The following is an 18,240-nucleotide window of genomic DNA, read 5'->3' on the forward strand; positions in this document are numbered from 1 at the left end:
AATTAGTGCATTTTTAATGAGATAAGGCCTAATTAGCATATTTAAACATTAAAATATAAAAAACTTTCAATACATTTTTTACTTAGCTTAACATAAGTAATTAACTGAGAAAGTTTCATGGTGATATATATTATTTATTTTTTTTTACCCCATTCACCTGTAGTGTCACAACATATTACAGAGGTCAGTGACCTCTATCGGACCTCAGAGGTCAAACTGAGAATGCCTCCAGATCTTAAATTAAAGCTTAGGTCATCAAGAAAAAACCCTGAAAGTTCCATGCTTCTTTCATAAAAAGCAAGATCGTTGAGCTTAACAGCCCCACCATCAAGGGTTTTCGCTGCTTCTTCACCGGCTCTGCCATTATACACACGTTTGCAACAATCGCTAGCGTTTCGTTAGCCTACCTCTGTGCTGTAAACTGATCCTGCTTCGGTCGGCGGGTAGGATACACCGAACACCGAGTAAGATATTCTTCCTACAGGCAGTAGGGGCGGGCGAGAGAGCCTTCATTCGCCCCGTAACGAGTCATTTAACCATATACCGACTTACGAAGATGATTAATTAACACGAAAACGTTGCCTGGTGTCCCTTTAAGGCACACTTTTCAAAGTGTAGGTAAAATGCAGCTCCAACAGTCAACAGACTATGCTGGTACATAGTACCAAAACTTTAAGGAATAAAGTAAGCAGACCATCTCTTACGAATTTCAGTTCTTTTATTTTTCTTAAATCACTTGAAAGCTTGAAAGGTTTTCAACACTCTGGAGTTCGAAAGACAAGAGCAAGGATTATATACAGGAGGACTACAAACCATCAGCCAGGTTACAGAAAATGGAATTCATGATAAGCATCCCATTAACATTAAGTTGAATATCAGATTATATTATCATACAGTATAACACTGCTATTCTTAGTTACAAAAATACTGGATTTACTTTTGATTTGTTCAATATAATATAGCCTACCAGTGCTGAAAATATCCTGACGAGCTGAATAATTTATTGCCTTACTCACAAAAGGTACAGTAGCAATCAGTTAAGACATAAGAACATAATATGCCTCAAGTACCACTCTTTTCTCAAGTCCTTAAAACATTTGACAAAGTGCAACACATTAATAACCGAACTGGACAGTCCCACAAGGTGCAAATAACACGCAAATGTAATCTAGGTGACACGGGAGAGGATTTCAGACATGGCACTTTTTGTCACAAAATAATAATAATAATGGAAAAAAAAAACCAAGTAGGATAAAGAGATAAAGGGGATCTCTCCATAAAGAAAAGAGAAATCACTGAATACAGTAGGAATGTAGGAATGAGCATTTAAACATATTGTTCACACGTGCCGTGTGTGAGACCAGAAGGCCTCCTTTCAGACCTAATTTGGCGATAACATTTCAAGTTTGACAATATGCCTCACACAAAGAGCCTATTCATATCAACAAAAGCATCTGCTCTGAAACATCTAGCAGATAGAAAACTTCTAAAAAACAGTATGCTATGGCAACTACTATTTACTGCCACTATACCCTGTAAAATAGTAAGTAAAACTGACAAGGACAGCATTAAAAACAACAACAAAAAAACAGGTACCAAACACAACTTAATTTTGCTAAAATAACGCATTCACTTAAGAATCACCAAACCTTTTTGATCTGTTATTGCTGCATACACATCTTGATGGCTATGGGCTGAGAGCCAGTTGTCGAAGCTTGAAGAGTTGATTCTAATGGCATCCCACTCGATAGCTGAGATGCTAAGGCAGACATTTTCAGGATATGACCAGCAGTCTCACCACTAACTCTGCAGTATGCTACAACACATACCTCTAACTCAGCTCTTCAGATTACACATTCATCTGAAAAACCACTCCAAGCAAACTGTGGCAGGCAAAAGTGCACTGCTAAACCAAAACATGACTTCATTCTTGCCATCTCTTTCCTAAAGCCTACAGATACTCAAGGTCAATCAAGTGTTTCATGTGTACGTTATTACCTCGGACAGGGAGGCTATATTTTCAGTGCCTTATGTTCATTTGTTTGTCTGTAAGCAGGATGAAACAAAAATTACTGGCCCGATTTTCATGATGGAAAGATGTAGCGTTGTCCAAGGAAGAAGCCATTCAATTTTGGAGCAGGTGAAAACCATAGGGAGATTCCATGATCACTTTAGTCAACATTGCATTGAGGTGAGGCTTTTGGCCTTGGCTGAGATCAGTGCTCTCTGAGTGCCCTTCTATGTTTGTCTGGAAAATGTTTGAATTTCCAAATGTAATTTTTAAAGATTCACACAAAAGGAAACAGGGGTAACCGGGAATATTTACATCTTCAGTTAATTGGGTAGACGTCATTGCACACAGCACAGCTGTACACTTGAAATCATACTCGTATTATCACTATGGCTAGCTTTTCTATAAGGCAATAATTCTCTGGGTGCAATTCAAAACTGTTGGTGCTCTCCTCAACTGTACTACTGTGCTTCTCAGGAAGACTTGTATCTGTTGAGGATGGCGCTGCCCCCGCAGCATGACAAGGATGTGTTCTCCAGACGAAGTGACCTCAGCAGAAGTGTGGTAAACTGAGAGGGGTTACGGAGTTCACACACTCACTCAAAAGTGGCCAAGGAAACAGCAAGCGCACCAACAGCAAGCGCTAAACCAACGGTCCCATCATCAGGGGTGTGTGGGAGTGTATGCTCGGTCAGTCTGAAGTGGCTCGGACAGTGATCCTGATTTTCTCCTCTATGCCTTAATTTTACTTTATAATATATATATATATATATATATATATATATATATATATATATATATATATATATATATATATACACACACACACACACATATACATATACATATATGGCATAGGTCACACTATATGAATCACAAGATGCAAAGAGAGCAACACTTCAAGCACTAAAAAAACAACCAAAAACTAAAGACTAAGTAGCATTAAAACCAGCTGAGGTACCAATGAACATAAATCACATGAGTCACATAAAGGGCATAGCTCTGCCTGAAATGTACTAAAATTAAACTTTGCAGGGGAAAATCGAAAGAAAAGACAGGAAATTAAATATAAAAGACAAGGCAATCTCAGTTATGGCCATTTATAATTCTACTTAAATAATGAACCCTTTACTATCTACAGCACTTGGCCAGTTGTACACAGTGATTCCTTAATGTACCCTCCATTATTTGTCTACACATGTAAAAAGTAGCCTATTTACATATTTTGTACAGCCAGCCAATCAGAGTGGTCAATCTCCAAAATCAGCCAATTCACTGAAAGCAGAATACCTGAGTTTACAAAGAAACAAAATTTGTTGAGCCAGCTATTGTGGTTCCCTCTATATATACCCCCCCACCCCACCCAAACAGTGAATTTAAAGGTAAACACACTCACATCAGGAGTGCCTTACAGCAGGTTGATCTATCCAAAGCCCACAAGGCAGCTTGTCATCACTTCACTCCACCTGGACGCTGGCTTCATGGGAAAACAAACACACAACAAAAGCAGATGACAAGCTCAACGTTCTGCTGCGGGTGAACGAGTCACGAGGGCCTCTCTCCCCTGGGGCTGCTGGTCCAGAACACGTCGTCTGACGGAGCGCTCAGCGGGACGAGGAGGCACCGGCCCTGTGCATAGAGAACCTGCAAGAGAGAGAGAGAGAGAAAGAAAGAAAGAACGAAAGAAAGAACGAAAGAAAGAAAGAAAGAAAGAGAGATAAAAGAAAAAGAGAGAAATAAAGAGAGAAAGAAAGAGAGAGAGAGAGAGAAAGAGAGAAAAAAAGAAAAGGAGAGAAAAAGAGACAAACAAGCAATAACATAATTAACCTACATCACATTCACTAAAAGAAATTGACAACATAAATCGGATGCATTACACTAAATTCTGGAATGAAGAAATAAAACGTAATGACAAACTGGAGATATACAGAACCCTGAACAGAAATAACTTTATAGCGACATATATTTAAATAACATCAAAGATAGAAGAAAAACATTCTGACAAAATACAGAATCAGTGACCATAGCCTTCACATACTGTAGAAAAAGGCAGACATAAACAAGAATGGAATTCATTAATTCAAAAAACATATAAAATAATTTGAAAATATATCTCCACAAATTAAAATATATAGACCCTTTCAACAATAAAAACAAAAACAATGCTTGAATGTTCTATTTGGGCCCCAATCTACTTCCTCTGCATTAAGATAACATATGGAATGTTAAAAAGGAAGTCTTGTGGGGCCAACTATGTAAGGGATAATGGACGACACGGTGGTCTGTTCACAGAAGTTAATGCACGGTCGAGGTTGTAAAACGGCCCCGACGTGAAGCGGAGGGCCGTTTAAACCTCGTAGTGCATTAACTTCTGTGAACAGACCACCGTGGAGTCCATTATCCTGCTTATTCCACTGTTGCCACTTGCGTTGTGTTCATTTCCTGTTACAATTTAAAAGTTTAATCGCTAAAACTGTCTTGTTTGTAGAACTAATTTCTTCCGACACATATCAACTAATTTCTCAACTCACAAGACAAACTGCCGTTACTAGTTCTAAATGGATGGTTGCTACGGCCAAAGGCCAGTCGTTAGTTCTATCTCTCCCGTTGTCAAGCGGGCGTATCGAAGATTCTGATGAACTTTAGCTTTGAAACATCGCTTTTAATTAGCCTGCTGTCATCCATCTAGCTAAAAGCCACCTCAGTCATATGCTACAATGTTGCAACGTTCTGAACGTCTGCATTTTACAGCTCGGATGCAACGTGACAGTTCATTTAAACTTCACAACGAGTTCGGCGAATTAATATATTGGGAGAAAAACAAATTATTGGGAGAATAAACTCATGCCTAGCTGCAGATTATATCTTGACCTGCCATAAAACAGGAGAAAAGTTTTAACTTGTATGTGATATATTGATGGGTCTAGCCTCTCCGTGTACATGTAAATACTGTTTGATAATTCAACTATTTAACTTACCGTGAATTGTTTTATGTAGATGTATCTGTAAGTGTAGATGTAACATGGTTAATAATGCTTCCACTTGCCATTGCGCCAGAAATGTGTATGTGTATGGGGAAATTGTGTTCTGTCACTTTAAGTGACCAAGCTGGTTCTTATAATGGGAATGACGCGCTTTTTGCTATTCCCAGTTTATCTTGAGGTAGGTGCACACTGTGGATTATTTTCATAATAATGGTTGTCTTGGTTTCAAAAATATTTTTATATCAATGTATATGTACCTAGGGACACTGATAGACTTTTGTATGATAAGAGATTTGCACATTCATTGTATTTGTTTGGATAATGACATGTACAGTAGGCTGTGTAGTAGGCTAGGTTAGCTAACTACTACTGTATGCAAGATGTACTGTATATAAGTAAGTATATATACTCTTTTGATCCCATGACGGAAATTTGGTCTCTCTATTTATCCCAATACGTGAATTAGTGAAACACACTCAGCACACAGTGAACACACAGTGAGGTGAAGCACACACTAATCCCTCAAGGGCACTTCAGCCATGCCTACTGGTCGGGGTTCGAACTGGCAACCCTCCTGTTACAAGTCCGAAGGGCTAACCAGTAGGCCACGGCTGCCCTTAAACACGGCTGCCCGTATACAGTAGTTGCTAACATAAGTGTTTCTATATTTCTAGCTGCAGCATTGCCGATCATTATTCAAGACAGTTGAATGATTGCATTGTTTTGTCTATTACCAGGTACATATCTTTGTTATTGTTAAAGCCCAGTTCAACTTGCCTGCGCAAGAGCTGCAGCATTGCCGATCATTATTCAAGACAATTGAATGATTGCATTGTTTTGTCTATTACAGGCCATCAAGACATCTTAATGGAAAAATTAAGACTATACCACGGCAAAAAGATACATACGACAACTTAAAATTGTTTTATGCAACAGTTTTTTTTTCTACTAATTTTAATCCCCACCCAATTTTGGATGTCTACATAAGTTACAATATATATTTTGGCGAAAGAAAAATAATTGTGTGAATTACCTTCACAGCTATAAATGCCCAATTTTAGAGTCTGGGCTGCTTGCTTTTGAAGCTGGCTGTACATATCTGGTTGTGCTTACTGGCTGAGACTGACTGTTCTCCACCTGTATCTGTAGTAACCTATATTACTTGCCAAAGACATGTGCACTGGACTGGATTCCCTTCAATATTTTTTTCAAAGTTAGACTAAGCTATTTAAATATTTTAATAGGCCTACTTTATATAATTTACTATGTGCATCTATTCCCATGTGCATCATATGTCCCATATACAGCACAGCAAATTACAGTTAATCCACTACTTTACATTTTGCATACCAGTTGTATCTAAACAAACCAAAGCTTGACTGAAACATTGTAAAACCATTGTTTTGTTTTAAATTAATTAAGTGAGAGGTCCTCCTCGGATCCTGCTGAAAACTGCTGGTTTCATCTCAAGCACGCACGTATTATGAACGCACGTTTTTTTTTTTTTTTATTTTTTATTTTTTTTTTTAAATGTAGCAGTCGCCGACAATCAAAAACAATATGCGGTTATATTTCACAACATTTGCGAAGTAGGCCTACTGGGAAAAGCTGGCAATCAAGCTGCTGACAGATATTACAGGTATTATAACTTAGACAGATATTTTCTTCCCTAGGCTAGGCCAGCAACACACGCTGGAAAGATGCAAACAGATCAGCTTAACATGTACAGTATTTCCTTCTGATTGCGAATATGCAAGTCAGTCCGTGGTTCTTTCATAAATTGCGCAGCAAATTTTCAGACGAGTGACAGAAGCACTGCGCATAATTTGACCAGCAGTCTTCGCGTCCATAGTTTGTGAAACCATGCAGCATCCGAGCAAAGATTCTAGATGCCCAACGCAACTCCAAAAAGGAGGACAAATGATTGTCCGGGTTGAGGCTGCGCCGGACGCCGGACAGGGCATTTAAAATCCATATGTCCGGCCTAAATTCGAACGTATGGCCACCCTATCGGCTTATCAACTTTCTCCCGCTCACGTAGGCTACCTGCGTATCTCTCAGGCCTCGGCTACACCACGAAAACGTCAGGCATATTTGTACATATTATTACCATTTTTACACCTTTAACCAAACCCGTGAAAATCATCTTCACTCTGCAACCACTACACTTCCTCCCGTAGCCTTATAGTCACTTATACAATTGCGTTCGGATGGATGGAGACATTTCACTCGCTCGCGATCCCATACGCAAATTGAATACCTCCCTTTCGAAAATTCAAGACATCCCCGACAATTTAAGACTTTTTAGGCCTTAAAAACCGAAAGTTGTATTTAAGACTTTTTAAGGATCTGCGGGAACCCTGTATTACCAGAATAAAAATACTTGACTGGGAATCCTCGTGAATGGTGCTTAACTACACAACGCAAGATTCCACCTGTTACATAGGACCGAGGTGAAGTTAGTTTGATATTTGATATTCAATTTTTTTTTTTAATGCAGCCGGTTACACCCCTGTTTGCAGACAATGTACAAACAGATGACCTGTCTACTTGCTCCCAGCCAACCTACTTGGGGACCATCTATAAAGTACCTTCTGAATTACCTTCATAGTCTTTTTTGTCAATAGCTTTGTCACTAGGTCATATGGCTTGTGAGGTATTGAAAAAAGGAGACCATTCCTGAAGGCAAATAATGTATTGTCTTTAAAATATTCATATAAAATACAGTCGCTATGAAAAGAGGTGTGTCTGATGAGTCCCATATAGGATAACTATTCTGCATTGGTTTGGAGTCCCTAGGTCACATGACTTGGGAGGTATTGAAAAAAGGAGTCTGTTTCTTATATGAAATAATGTATTTTCTTTAAAATATTCATATAAAATACAGTGTGCATACAGTGACTATAAAAAGATGTGTGTCTGATGAGTCCCATATAGGATAACTATTCTGCATTGGTTTGGAGTCACTAGGTCACATGTCCCTAAGTAGGTTGGCTGGGAGCAAGTAGACAGGTCATCTATTTGTACATTGTCTGCAAACACGGGGTGAAACTGGCCGCATTAAAAAAAAAATGGAATATCCGAATATCAAACTAACTTCACCTCGGTTTACATAGGCATGTAGACAAGTTTTTTTCTTTTCTATTACTGTCCTTTTAATAGCATTACCATTCTTTTATCTTATTTTTTTCTTTATACCAATGTAAAGTTATATTAACATGTTATACCCGTAGCTTTGGCAACAATGACCTTATTCATTCATGCCAATAAAACACCATTTGATTTGATTGGATTGGATAGGATTTGAGAGGGAGAGAGAGAGAAAGAGAGAGAGAGAAAAAGAAAGAAAGAAAGAAAACATGAGCCTCAGGCACATCACCACCATCATCCAAACCCTAGAGCCTTAAAGGTGCTCTAAGCGATGCTGGGTAACTTCAATTCTGTTGACTATCAAACAAAACAGAGAGCTAGCTCGCTACTTCCTCCCCCTCCCTCCCGTGCTGCTCCTGTGCAATTGAAACTCTCCTAAACGCGCATCTCTTCTGTGATTTGCTGGAATAGTTTGTTATGTTTTTATGGGCTAGGTTGTTTTTGTTGCCGTTTTTGGAGCCTGGGCTGTCCATAGAGATCGCCTTTTTTTTACAGTGTATTTAGGACACAGACAGTTAGCGGTTGGTTAGGTGATGTTTGCAGTAAGTGACAAAATGTTTTGGTCTAAAAAAAGCATGGCATTGCTTAGAGCACCTTTAAAAGGAATGGTTTGGCGTAAGATCTAGCAGAACTGGAGGCATGTTTGTATTGTATCGGTCTATCTCAAAACTCTTCCGGTTAACGTCATTTTGCTTAAAAACAAAAGTTTGTCTTCGTCATCGTCCACAAACAGAGCCTAGGTTGTCCTTTCGCCAAACCATTCCTTTAAACATGCTAGTTACGAGTGGAGAAGAAACACAGGTGTCCAAGTTTGAGTTTCAAAGTAGCCAGCCATATATGGTGTGTGTACTCGCTCGCCTCTCACCTGCGAACCCTCTCGACCAGCTCGGTCACCAGGGAGTCGGAGATGCCAGGGCAGGTGTTCTCGGCCAGCAGGATGGCGTCCTGCAGGGCCTCTAGGGCCTCGGGCTTCCCGTTACTCGCCTGGCCCCTCTCCTTCAGCTGTAAGGAGACGGAGAGGAGAACAGCCTCAAATACCAACAGTAGCGTTACATACCAGGAGAGTGAGTTAGCTTCACAAATATGGACTTAAGAATTAGATGTTTCATTTGTCTGCACAGGATAGAACATGCTGGGATGTGGAGATTGAGACTGCATTTTGTTAACTATAAAACTAAAGTAGTGAAGGTTTGGATTAAAATAAATCTACAGACAGATTAGTGAAGACAACAAAATAATTATTTACCTCAGCAAATAAAGGAGAGATTATTGTGGACATACTCTGTGACTCTGTGACAGTGATCTGTGAAAAAAATCCATATTGATTCGTTAACAATTTGCCAAAAAACTGTAGGCTACTGACATCACATTTAATGACAATGCTTGTAAATCAAACTGTATTCAGTCTGCATCCGCATATTTGTCCATCTCTCTTGAATCAAGCACCAAATGAAAAATGTTGCATGTAGAGTATGTTGCATGATTTTAATGTTGCATTGATGTATTGCGACATCAGAAGCAAGTCAAATTTGTAGTTTTTTTATGTCTCATTCCATCTTGCATACTTGCAACTTGCATAGTGCGGTTATAGCCGATAGCCGTTCACCCTGATTAGTTGATGAACCACTGAAATGATTTCTGAGTTCACTGAAGAACTCTTTGGTGTTGCTTGAACACGTACAGGAAAACCATTCCAAGGTTTCAGTAATCAAACCCGGGCCGAAAATTGCACCCACATTCACACACATGATCTGGCAGTTCTGCCATTAAGTGCATGATATGATACAACACTGGGTCCAACATGTGCCTCCATCATGACACAGTCTATCCCATAAACCACTTCCTAAAAAAAGATGCGGCTTACACAAATGCGTCCTTTTAAAAGCCACCGAAATTACGCTCACATTCACTCTGACTCTGACCACAGTGACGACTGTTTAGTGACTGTCACTGTTATTAGCACAGTCTCATCACAGAAGGCCAGCAGACCAATTGCATTTTTTCTTTGCTCTTCTTTGGGTTAATCAGTTTTGGGGGGCTGCTGTAACATACCTGTGTGCATGTGTGTTTAACAGCAAACTGGCAATGCTGATGGCTTTCCATCAGCAAAAAGGTGGAGAACCTGAGTGCACTGAAACAACTAAGCTTGTCCCAGGACGTTATTCCCTTACCTTGTTGGTCTCTTGACCATTAAGCTCGGCCATGTCTTTCAGTAGTTGACTGGGATCTTTGATGGTGTTGAAGATCCAGTCATCATCTGCTGAGTCGTTACTGCCAGACTTGTCTTGCTCTCTGGGGAATGCATCATTTCATAGCATACATTTACTAGCACAACAGTGAAAATGCAATTCTCCACAAATGTCAAAATGGCCTCTGTTTCTCTATGCACAAGTCCAGACAGACACAATATAAAAGGATCTTTTCACACAGATAATAATATCAGGAATTCAAGGATATGCCAAAATCCTAAAATGTCTTGTAACATTTAACATTTTAATCTATTTTCTAATATTTTTACAACATGCAATTGTGTTACAAGACAATTGTTTACATCTTACAGTATTAACTGTCCTCAGCAACAGTATAAGGATTATAATACCGGTTATATACAGGATTATAATATACAAGTTAGGTCCAGTGAACAAATTATTCTTATTCTGATATCTGATTGGACAAGAGTCAATCACTATGCATTTCTTATACTTCAGCAGTGAAATTGCATGATGTTTTTGGGAGGAAATAGACTAAGGGGAATGTGTGAATTAAAATGCAATGATAAGCTATGTGAGTGAAATAAACAAATAGGGTGTCTTAAACTGGACTTACGAATCGGAATCATCTGAGCTGGATTCGTCTCGTGACCGCTCAGCTTTCCACCGCTTGTATTTGTCGATCAGCTCTGTTAGGAATGACGTCTTTTTGGCGTGCCGTATGAATAGCTTATGTTTCAAAAGCTCTTTGGCTGTTGGCCTCTGGGGAGATAATCATTGTGGAGAACAACTTTGAGGCGAGAACAGAACATATTGTTCAACCACTTACAAATAATCAAGAGTGATAGTCATACATCATTAAGTTGGACGGCAAAACGTGCCTTTTTTGGGCAATTTGGTGCTTTCTTGAAAAACTCTGGCAAAGTCACAGCAAACGGCTTAGACTACTTGGCACGCTGTGCTCAACTTCAGACAAAGAGGTTACTCACAAAGCTGGGCTCTTTGTTCAGACAGGCTTCTACAAAGTCTTTGAGGGGCTTGCTGTAGTTTCCTTCTAGCGTAGGGGGGTTGGTCTTTGGGATGAGGAACAGCACCTTCATGGGGTGCAGCTCAGAGTGGGGAGGCTCTCCTCTGGCCAGCTCAATGGCTGTAATGCCCAGAGACCAGATGTCTGCCTGCAAAACACACATCAATCAAGCACAGCCACAGAATTCAATTCAGTCACCAGATAAGCATTACAAACTGTTAAAGGGCCACAACAAATCAGTCCCCCACCTAACCCAGCTTTAGAACCTCTCAAAAGCTCCAGCTAATCGTGCCTCTACTGGTGGTTCCAGGAGTCAGCTGCATGCTCCCAATGAGTAAGCCCTATGATGTGGTTAAAAGAAGCCATGGGGGGCCTGAAATTAGCCCTTCTGCTGCTTTTAGCTCTGCAAAGAGAATCATTCACCCTCTAGCAGCACCAGATGAACTTGGACTCCCTGTCAGCTCGACAGATGGGCTCTTCATCTGAGGGCTAAACGCAACAGAAGCAGCGGCAGCACAAGCATCCGCCTGACCACCGTGGAGTCGTCGACCCCTTCCGACAGCGATGTAGTACATCATGACTCATCTGCTGTGGCAACTCCCAATGAATGCCTCTTCTGATGACCTATCAGACCCAGCCATGAGCTACACGCCACCATTATCAGTCACTAAAGAAGCAGTTTTTCCGTCATGCAAAAGAGTCCTCAGTACTCAGACCTTTGCCAACCAATCTCTCATATTCCATAAATGAAAAATGTTCATGAACTCATGAAAAGCCAACTTTACTAGCGGGCAATTCCAGTCATAAAGGCGTCACTCTGCCTTACCTGTGTGTGTGTGTGTGTAGGCACGTATGCTTGTAAGCAGAGGCTTTAAGTCTCACCTTTGAGTCGTACGCTGATTGCTGGATGACCTCAGGTGCCATCCAGAAAGGCGTGCCGACAAAAGTGTTCCTCTTGATCTGCGTATCGGTCAGCTGGCCTGCCACGCCAAAGTCGGCTAACTTCACATCGCCCTGCTCCGACAGCAACACGTTGGCAGCTGAGTGACACCAGACATATGGTTATGAGAGTTGTGAGAATGCAGGGGCAGAGACAAGATGAGGGGAAACAAAGATCTGACTGGATGAGTAACTAAATAAAGGGAAAGGACACGAAGAAAGAGACAGCAGCTGAATTTCGCATGACAGCACAGCTGCTGCTCTGTGCACTGTCAAAAGTGGAGCGTCTGACAAGTGTACCTTTGATGTCTCGGTGGATCTTCTTCTCTGAGTGCAGGTACTCGAGGCCCTTTAAGATCTCGCGGAGGATGGTGGCAATCTGGGACTCGTCCAGAGCCCCCGGCTCCATCTGGACCAAAGGGAGAAGGAACACTTGCATTGATGAACATTTACATACAAGAGGAGCTCCAAATCTCCCACTCCCCCCACATAGACACTGTCTCACAATTGTGCAATGACCTTACCAAATCTAATGCTGATCCACCCCCTAAGTACTCCATGATGATCCATAGCTTTGCGTCCTGTAGAAAAAAATTCATTTTAGGGGCACTATAAACATGAGTGGGTATACTATACATGACTACATACATACATGGAGTCTCCAGTCAGATGTCCAATTTTTAATTTGTAGGAGATAAAAATAAAACACAAAATATTTATAAGACATCAACCACACAAAATACCATGTGAAAAAAAATCCACTTTCAAAGTCATTTGTTTCCAAGGCAACTGTTATACAACCAGTATTATTGTATTAAAGTAAATCATCTCCAAAAATAGCAAGGTAGAGAAGCAATTGTGCCTAAACATCCCCAATGACGTGTCATTTCATGTAATTTCCCAACCTAAGCCCATCTCCCTCTCTCACACTCACTTCCTGTCCTATTCAGTTGAAGTCAAAAAGCCCCCCACCCCCCAAAAAATAAGAATATCTATGTACTTAAAAAAACATGCTATAATTAGGCCTAGCACATAATATTTTAATTAGAAAGATAGGAGACTGTAACACTGGGTCTATTAATCAACCCTTAGAGACATTTCAGATGAGCTCAGCCAGAACCAGTCAGTTATGTGGGGCACAATTAACACAAGCACTTAACCCAGCTGCCCTCATGGACTAAAGCCATTTCTGCCATCACCTACCCTAGTCTGTCGGAGACAGTGAACTGCATTCTCCCACATATGCCTCCCACACCTCTCACTACCCGCCACATCCTTCAAGACTGATGCACCATTTCAGCTGTATTTAGACATGTGCTCAAACTCAAACGGTACAGATGGCAAATGAATGATGGAGCAGATGACAGCTTTTTATGGACCCTTTCAAGAGAGTTCCATTCTCAGCATCATAGTTGGCCAAACAAGACTTCCTTTTTAACATTCCATATGTTATCTTAATGCAGAGGAAGTAGATTGGGGCCCAAATAGAACGTTCAAGCATTGTTTTTGTTTACCTTGTTGAAAGGGTCTATATTATTATTTGGTATTTTTAGCCAAAATACAGCAGCTAGGATACATGCCGTCCCCTACCACTGCCACAATCAATGTTGGTGGTATGCCAGCAGCAAAGCTTACTATGCTAAGAGGTCCAATGCAGAAGTTGCTACATCAGCTGATATACTACCGATATGCAATCCAGATATCTGGCACTGACTTGACTTGATCTGAACCAGTTAAAGCTTCAACACAAAACAGGCCAACTGGAGGTTTTATGGGGGTTTTAAGGGGAGAACTGCAAGCAACCATAAACAATTTTAGCAAGAAAAATCCCAATGCCAGACATTGCTCAATAAAGCTGATTTGATTATCACATTTGTTGCAACACTGGAATTTCTGCAGAAGCACTGTCTGGGAGACCTTCATGAGCTGGATCTCAGAGAGAACCCAACCAGAGGGGTATGCTCAACACCTGGGGCTCGCTCTACCTCTCTCTTACTTGCAACAGATGCTAGAGCCTAACAGACAGAGACCCAGCTGGCTAGCCTCCTTCCCAGCTCACATTCTTCAAGCTTCTGCAGTCATATGAGGAGACATTATGATTTTGAAGATCTGTGCTGAGGTCAGATGTTTTTCCTGCAGTGCTCTGCTTATCAGCAGAGCTTGAATGATTTAGAGTGCCTTGATTAATTTCTCTACTTGAACACGATCAAATTTCCCTCAGGCGAGATGATGCAATTATATGTAATGCCAGAAAAATGTTCACATCAACATTTTGTGGTATGACTTACGGTTTCAACTGAGTATTGCAAAACAAAAGCAAACCCTACGCAATGTGATAGCACAGAGGTTGATGTTTCATATCTGGACCCTACTATCTGTGAAAATGTCCTAACAGTTCCAAAAGCAATGCTCTCCTTCCAGTAACCTGTGTCCATGTGTTATGCAGGAGCTATACATTACATCTTAAGGCGTCACTGGTACTAAGCTTTTCGTTATGATTCAACCATAATGCCAAGTGGTGGCAGTATACTGACCTTCAGGTAGGAGCCGTAGTATTTGGTGACAAAGGGGCTGTCACACTGGCTCAGGACTGTGATCTCTTGCTGAATGTCCTCGATCTCATCCTCTGCCTCTTCCAGGTCGATTATCTTGATGGCCACCACTGACTGAGTGCGCTTGTCGATGCCTTTGAACACCTCCCCAAAAGAGCCCTTTCCAATCTTCTCCAGCTTGGTGAACAGTTCCTCAGGGTCAGCTCTGTGGTTCTGTTGGAAAGAAAGGGTCAGCGGGGTATCAGTGACAGAACGTATTATCCTCACTTCTTTTAATATATGGACATGGTGACCTTACTGAGAGACTGAATTAAATAAATAAAAACTCTCATTTGCTTTGGTTTACTGGAAACAAGTTTGTATTGCTGACATGTCAGTGATTTGTCAGAGACCTCAAGATTGACAGTAACCCTGACCATGCCCATATAGCTTGTTACATATTTACATTGAAGATACTATAGTTAACTCATCTAGGCCTATCTAATCTTGTCCAAGACAAATCAATAACCAGACACAGCAGCACAAAGACTCATACCATCACAACAATCAAACATTGACAAAAATCTTTTCAATTAAAGGAAACAGACAAAAATGAGATTAAAAAAAAACATCAACCCTCAAGTCTTCAACAATCTGAACTATATAGCAATCCACTTCAAATAATAAAAGAAAATGCAAAAGCATATTACACATCAGTAGTCAGAAATCAATTCTAGTCAAATGAGTGACATTATCTGTGCATTACTGCCTACTGTACTGTGCTCAAAATTAGATTGTGATTAATTGTAGTAGGCCTACATTAACAAAAACCTGTCACTTCCAAATAAACCTGCATAGAATCAAGGAGAGTTTCTCCCAGCATAGATCAGTTTCACATTACAATATTCATTCAATATTATTTTTTTTACAAACAAGGAATTCCCCATGAGCCAGTTCATGCAAGTTTGAACAGAAGATGAAATGAGTTATTCTGGTCAAGTCTTCAAAAATGACTCATCAACATCTCTACATCCCTGACATGAGTATAGCTTAAAGCAACATATCCATCTTGCCAACTACTAACCTGTCTTTCTACATGGAGGTCTGCTCATTTCATTTTACATTTCTAAAGCATTTAAACATGACAGGCCGCAGAGAGGCAGAGGTGAGGACCGACAAGAGGAGAGGAAAGAAAAGGATAAGAGAAGAGAAAACACTGGGCCGAGTGACCGCTGTGGCACCAAAGCGGTCAGCCAGGTGAAAGACATCATGTTGAGTCAAACCTCCATTGTCGCGAGTGAAGGAAAAGACAACAGGGCTGCTGTGAGTGTGGATTCCACACGCTGGGAACTTGGGCGCCTGTTTCCTCAGTCAGCAGGTTTGCCGCGGCGACTAAAGCTGCCCCCAGCCTCCCTCTCAAAGCCTCTGTTTGATCCTCGCCCAGCTGCACTGTCTGGGTGTGCTAGGGGCTCAGCACATCCAGCTGTGGTGGAAAAACCTTGCCTGCTTGTGATCTCCAACATGAGAACATATCAACATGTTGCCCGTTTCACGGAGTTCAACCAAACCTATAAAATGTAACGGCCCTGGCAGTAAGCACAACTTCAAATAACAAGAACTATTCATCTGCAAGATAAAGAACGACATGACATGCTAGGCTTAGTTAGTGCAGACTAGAACGCAACTCGACTAATCATCAAAGACAATACCATATCAGATGTAGGCATACCTGTTCCAGTACACACTGTGTAACTTCGAGGATCAAAACCATTGACAGCAAAAAGCTCTACAAGCTTTCTGATATTCAAACAGACTAGGTACCAGCAAGAACAAAACCAGAAGTGACCTCCAAAGGGGGCATAGGCCACTGAAAATAATACAACGCTGTACAGCAAGTTGCCAGGAAAACAATCTCCTTAATGTCATTCATTTTGATGCCTTTCCACCTTCGTTCTTGAGATGTCTACTAAATAGCCTACCTAATCTACTTCAAGTCAAGGCAGATATAAGCCCCAATCAGACATGACTAGCATTAATTTACAAAAGAAAATGCTGCACCATTTGCTCATGCTCAGTTTAAATGCTTAATGTTGCCAGAGACTGAGAGTTGACGCCAGACATACAAATACCCGGCTTGACACCACAAGGAAACATCTGACGTGATGACTTACCTGTATCCCTATCAATCCGCTCTGAGCAGTGGAATGAGCCATGTCGTCTATGGAAAGCTGCCAAAAGTGCACTGCCAAATCCGAGACAGTTGAAGTCAGACACATCGTTTAACTTCCTTATTGATGACATTTTGAGGCAATCTAATAACTACTGATAGTGCTACTGATAACAACGCTTTGTAACATTACGTTAGAACGCTAATGTAACTTTAATAACGTTGGAAATTATGACTTTAATCAAAATTGAACTCGTGGACATACTGCACTACAGTCCTTGTATAAGTTCACCTTACAACAATAACGTTTTTTTCAGACGGGCCTTGCACTAATGTAACAGAAAACCCACACCATTTCACGGTAAGGTAAAACTAAAGGCGTCAAAATAAGCGAATATTTTACCTTGCAAGCAGCTGAGGCGAAAACAAAGTCACGTTAACGTTAAGAAAGTTGACTGGCTCACTGCCTAGAATGTTATTAGCTATCAGAAAGATTAACATTTCAGAACGTTAAAACGTAAATTGATATTAGAATGAAATAGCTTTGGACACAGAGCCTAACCTGCTAAATTATTAACCTTCTACTTGCAATGATCTCTTTCTAATGTCTACTAATGACAAATCAGCTATGTATTCCATTATAACTAGCCCCAGGCTAGACAGGATAACATTTAGCTTGCAAGCTGGATAGCCTGCTAGCTAATGCTGCTTGATGCGATTTCCTCGCTAACGTTACTCGCGTCTGGCCACTGATTTCTCTACCATTTTATTCTCGCCAGTCGAAAGGGCAGCTTTAACATTACTACTTTGCCTAGTTGGATATATGTACATATACATTCTTACCCCAATGTAAACGCTATTACCACTTTAATGCTCTGTTATCCTGTCCTCATCACTTTCTCCGAACAACCACCGCCATCTTGAAAGCTGTCACTTTGACATCAAGGCGGAGTCATTAAATGTTCACTCGAGTTGTAACAGTCGTGGGGAGATTTATGGATAGACTATGCATGCTGACCTGACCTGGTGTTGCAGTCATCGCACGCCGCAGGCTACAAGTCTATCCTAAAAACGTCAGTGTTTGAAACAGGTTAGCCTATAGCCTACGTAGCCAATATGTTTGAAGTTCACAATGGCTTCAACACAATAGTATTGTTGTCTTAATTCAACCAGTGAGTTAGTTTTGAACAGACCATCCCATGTGAGACTACCCAACATAGT

General features: G+C 40.7%; 1 protein-coding gene across 1 annotated transcript; it reads right to left on the reverse strand.

The window, feature by feature from the left end:
• Positions 1-700: 700 nt before the first annotated feature.
• stk24a (serine/threonine kinase 24a (STE20 homolog, yeast)) lies at positions 701-17,973 on the reverse strand. Its single transcript, XM_048238948.1, has 12 exons — positions 17,863-17,973; positions 17,024-17,094; positions 14,856-15,086; positions 12,846-12,902; positions 12,622-12,730; positions 12,265-12,422; positions 11,345-11,530; positions 10,972-11,117; positions 10,317-10,437; positions 9,392-9,448; positions 9,011-9,147; positions 701-3,655 (listed from the first exon to the last, which is right to left on the reverse strand). The coding sequence occupies exons 2-12, from the start codon at positions 17,063-17,065 to the stop codon at positions 3,616-3,618; spliced, it is 1,284 nt and encodes a 427-aa protein (XP_048094905.1). The 5' UTR covers positions 17,066-17,094; positions 17,863-17,973; the 3' UTR covers positions 701-3,615.
• Positions 17,974-18,240: the final 267 nt, after the last annotated feature.

The sequence above is a fragment of the Alosa alosa genome, chromosome 3 (assembly GCF_017589495.1).
Source record: "Alosa alosa isolate M-15738 ecotype Scorff River chromosome 3, AALO_Geno_1.1, whole genome shotgun sequence".
Lineage (NCBI taxonomy): Eukaryota > Metazoa > Chordata > Actinopteri > Clupeiformes > Clupeidae > Alosa > Alosa alosa.

Bases quoted from the DNA above. Each gene is read 5' to 3' on its own strand.
- stk24a (XM_048238948.1), bottom strand. From the start codon at position 17,065: ATGGCTCATTCCACTGCTCAGAGCGGATTGATAGGGATACAG. The intron at 12,423-12,621 runs GTACACTTGTCA...GGTGTCACTCAG, and splicing joins GATCCACCGAGACATCAAAG to CTGCCAACGTGTTGCTGTCG. The intron at 9,148-9,391 runs GTAAATAATTAT...GTCTCCTTACAG, and splicing joins TCTCTCCTTTATTTGCTGAG to CTGAAGGAGAGGGGCCAGGC.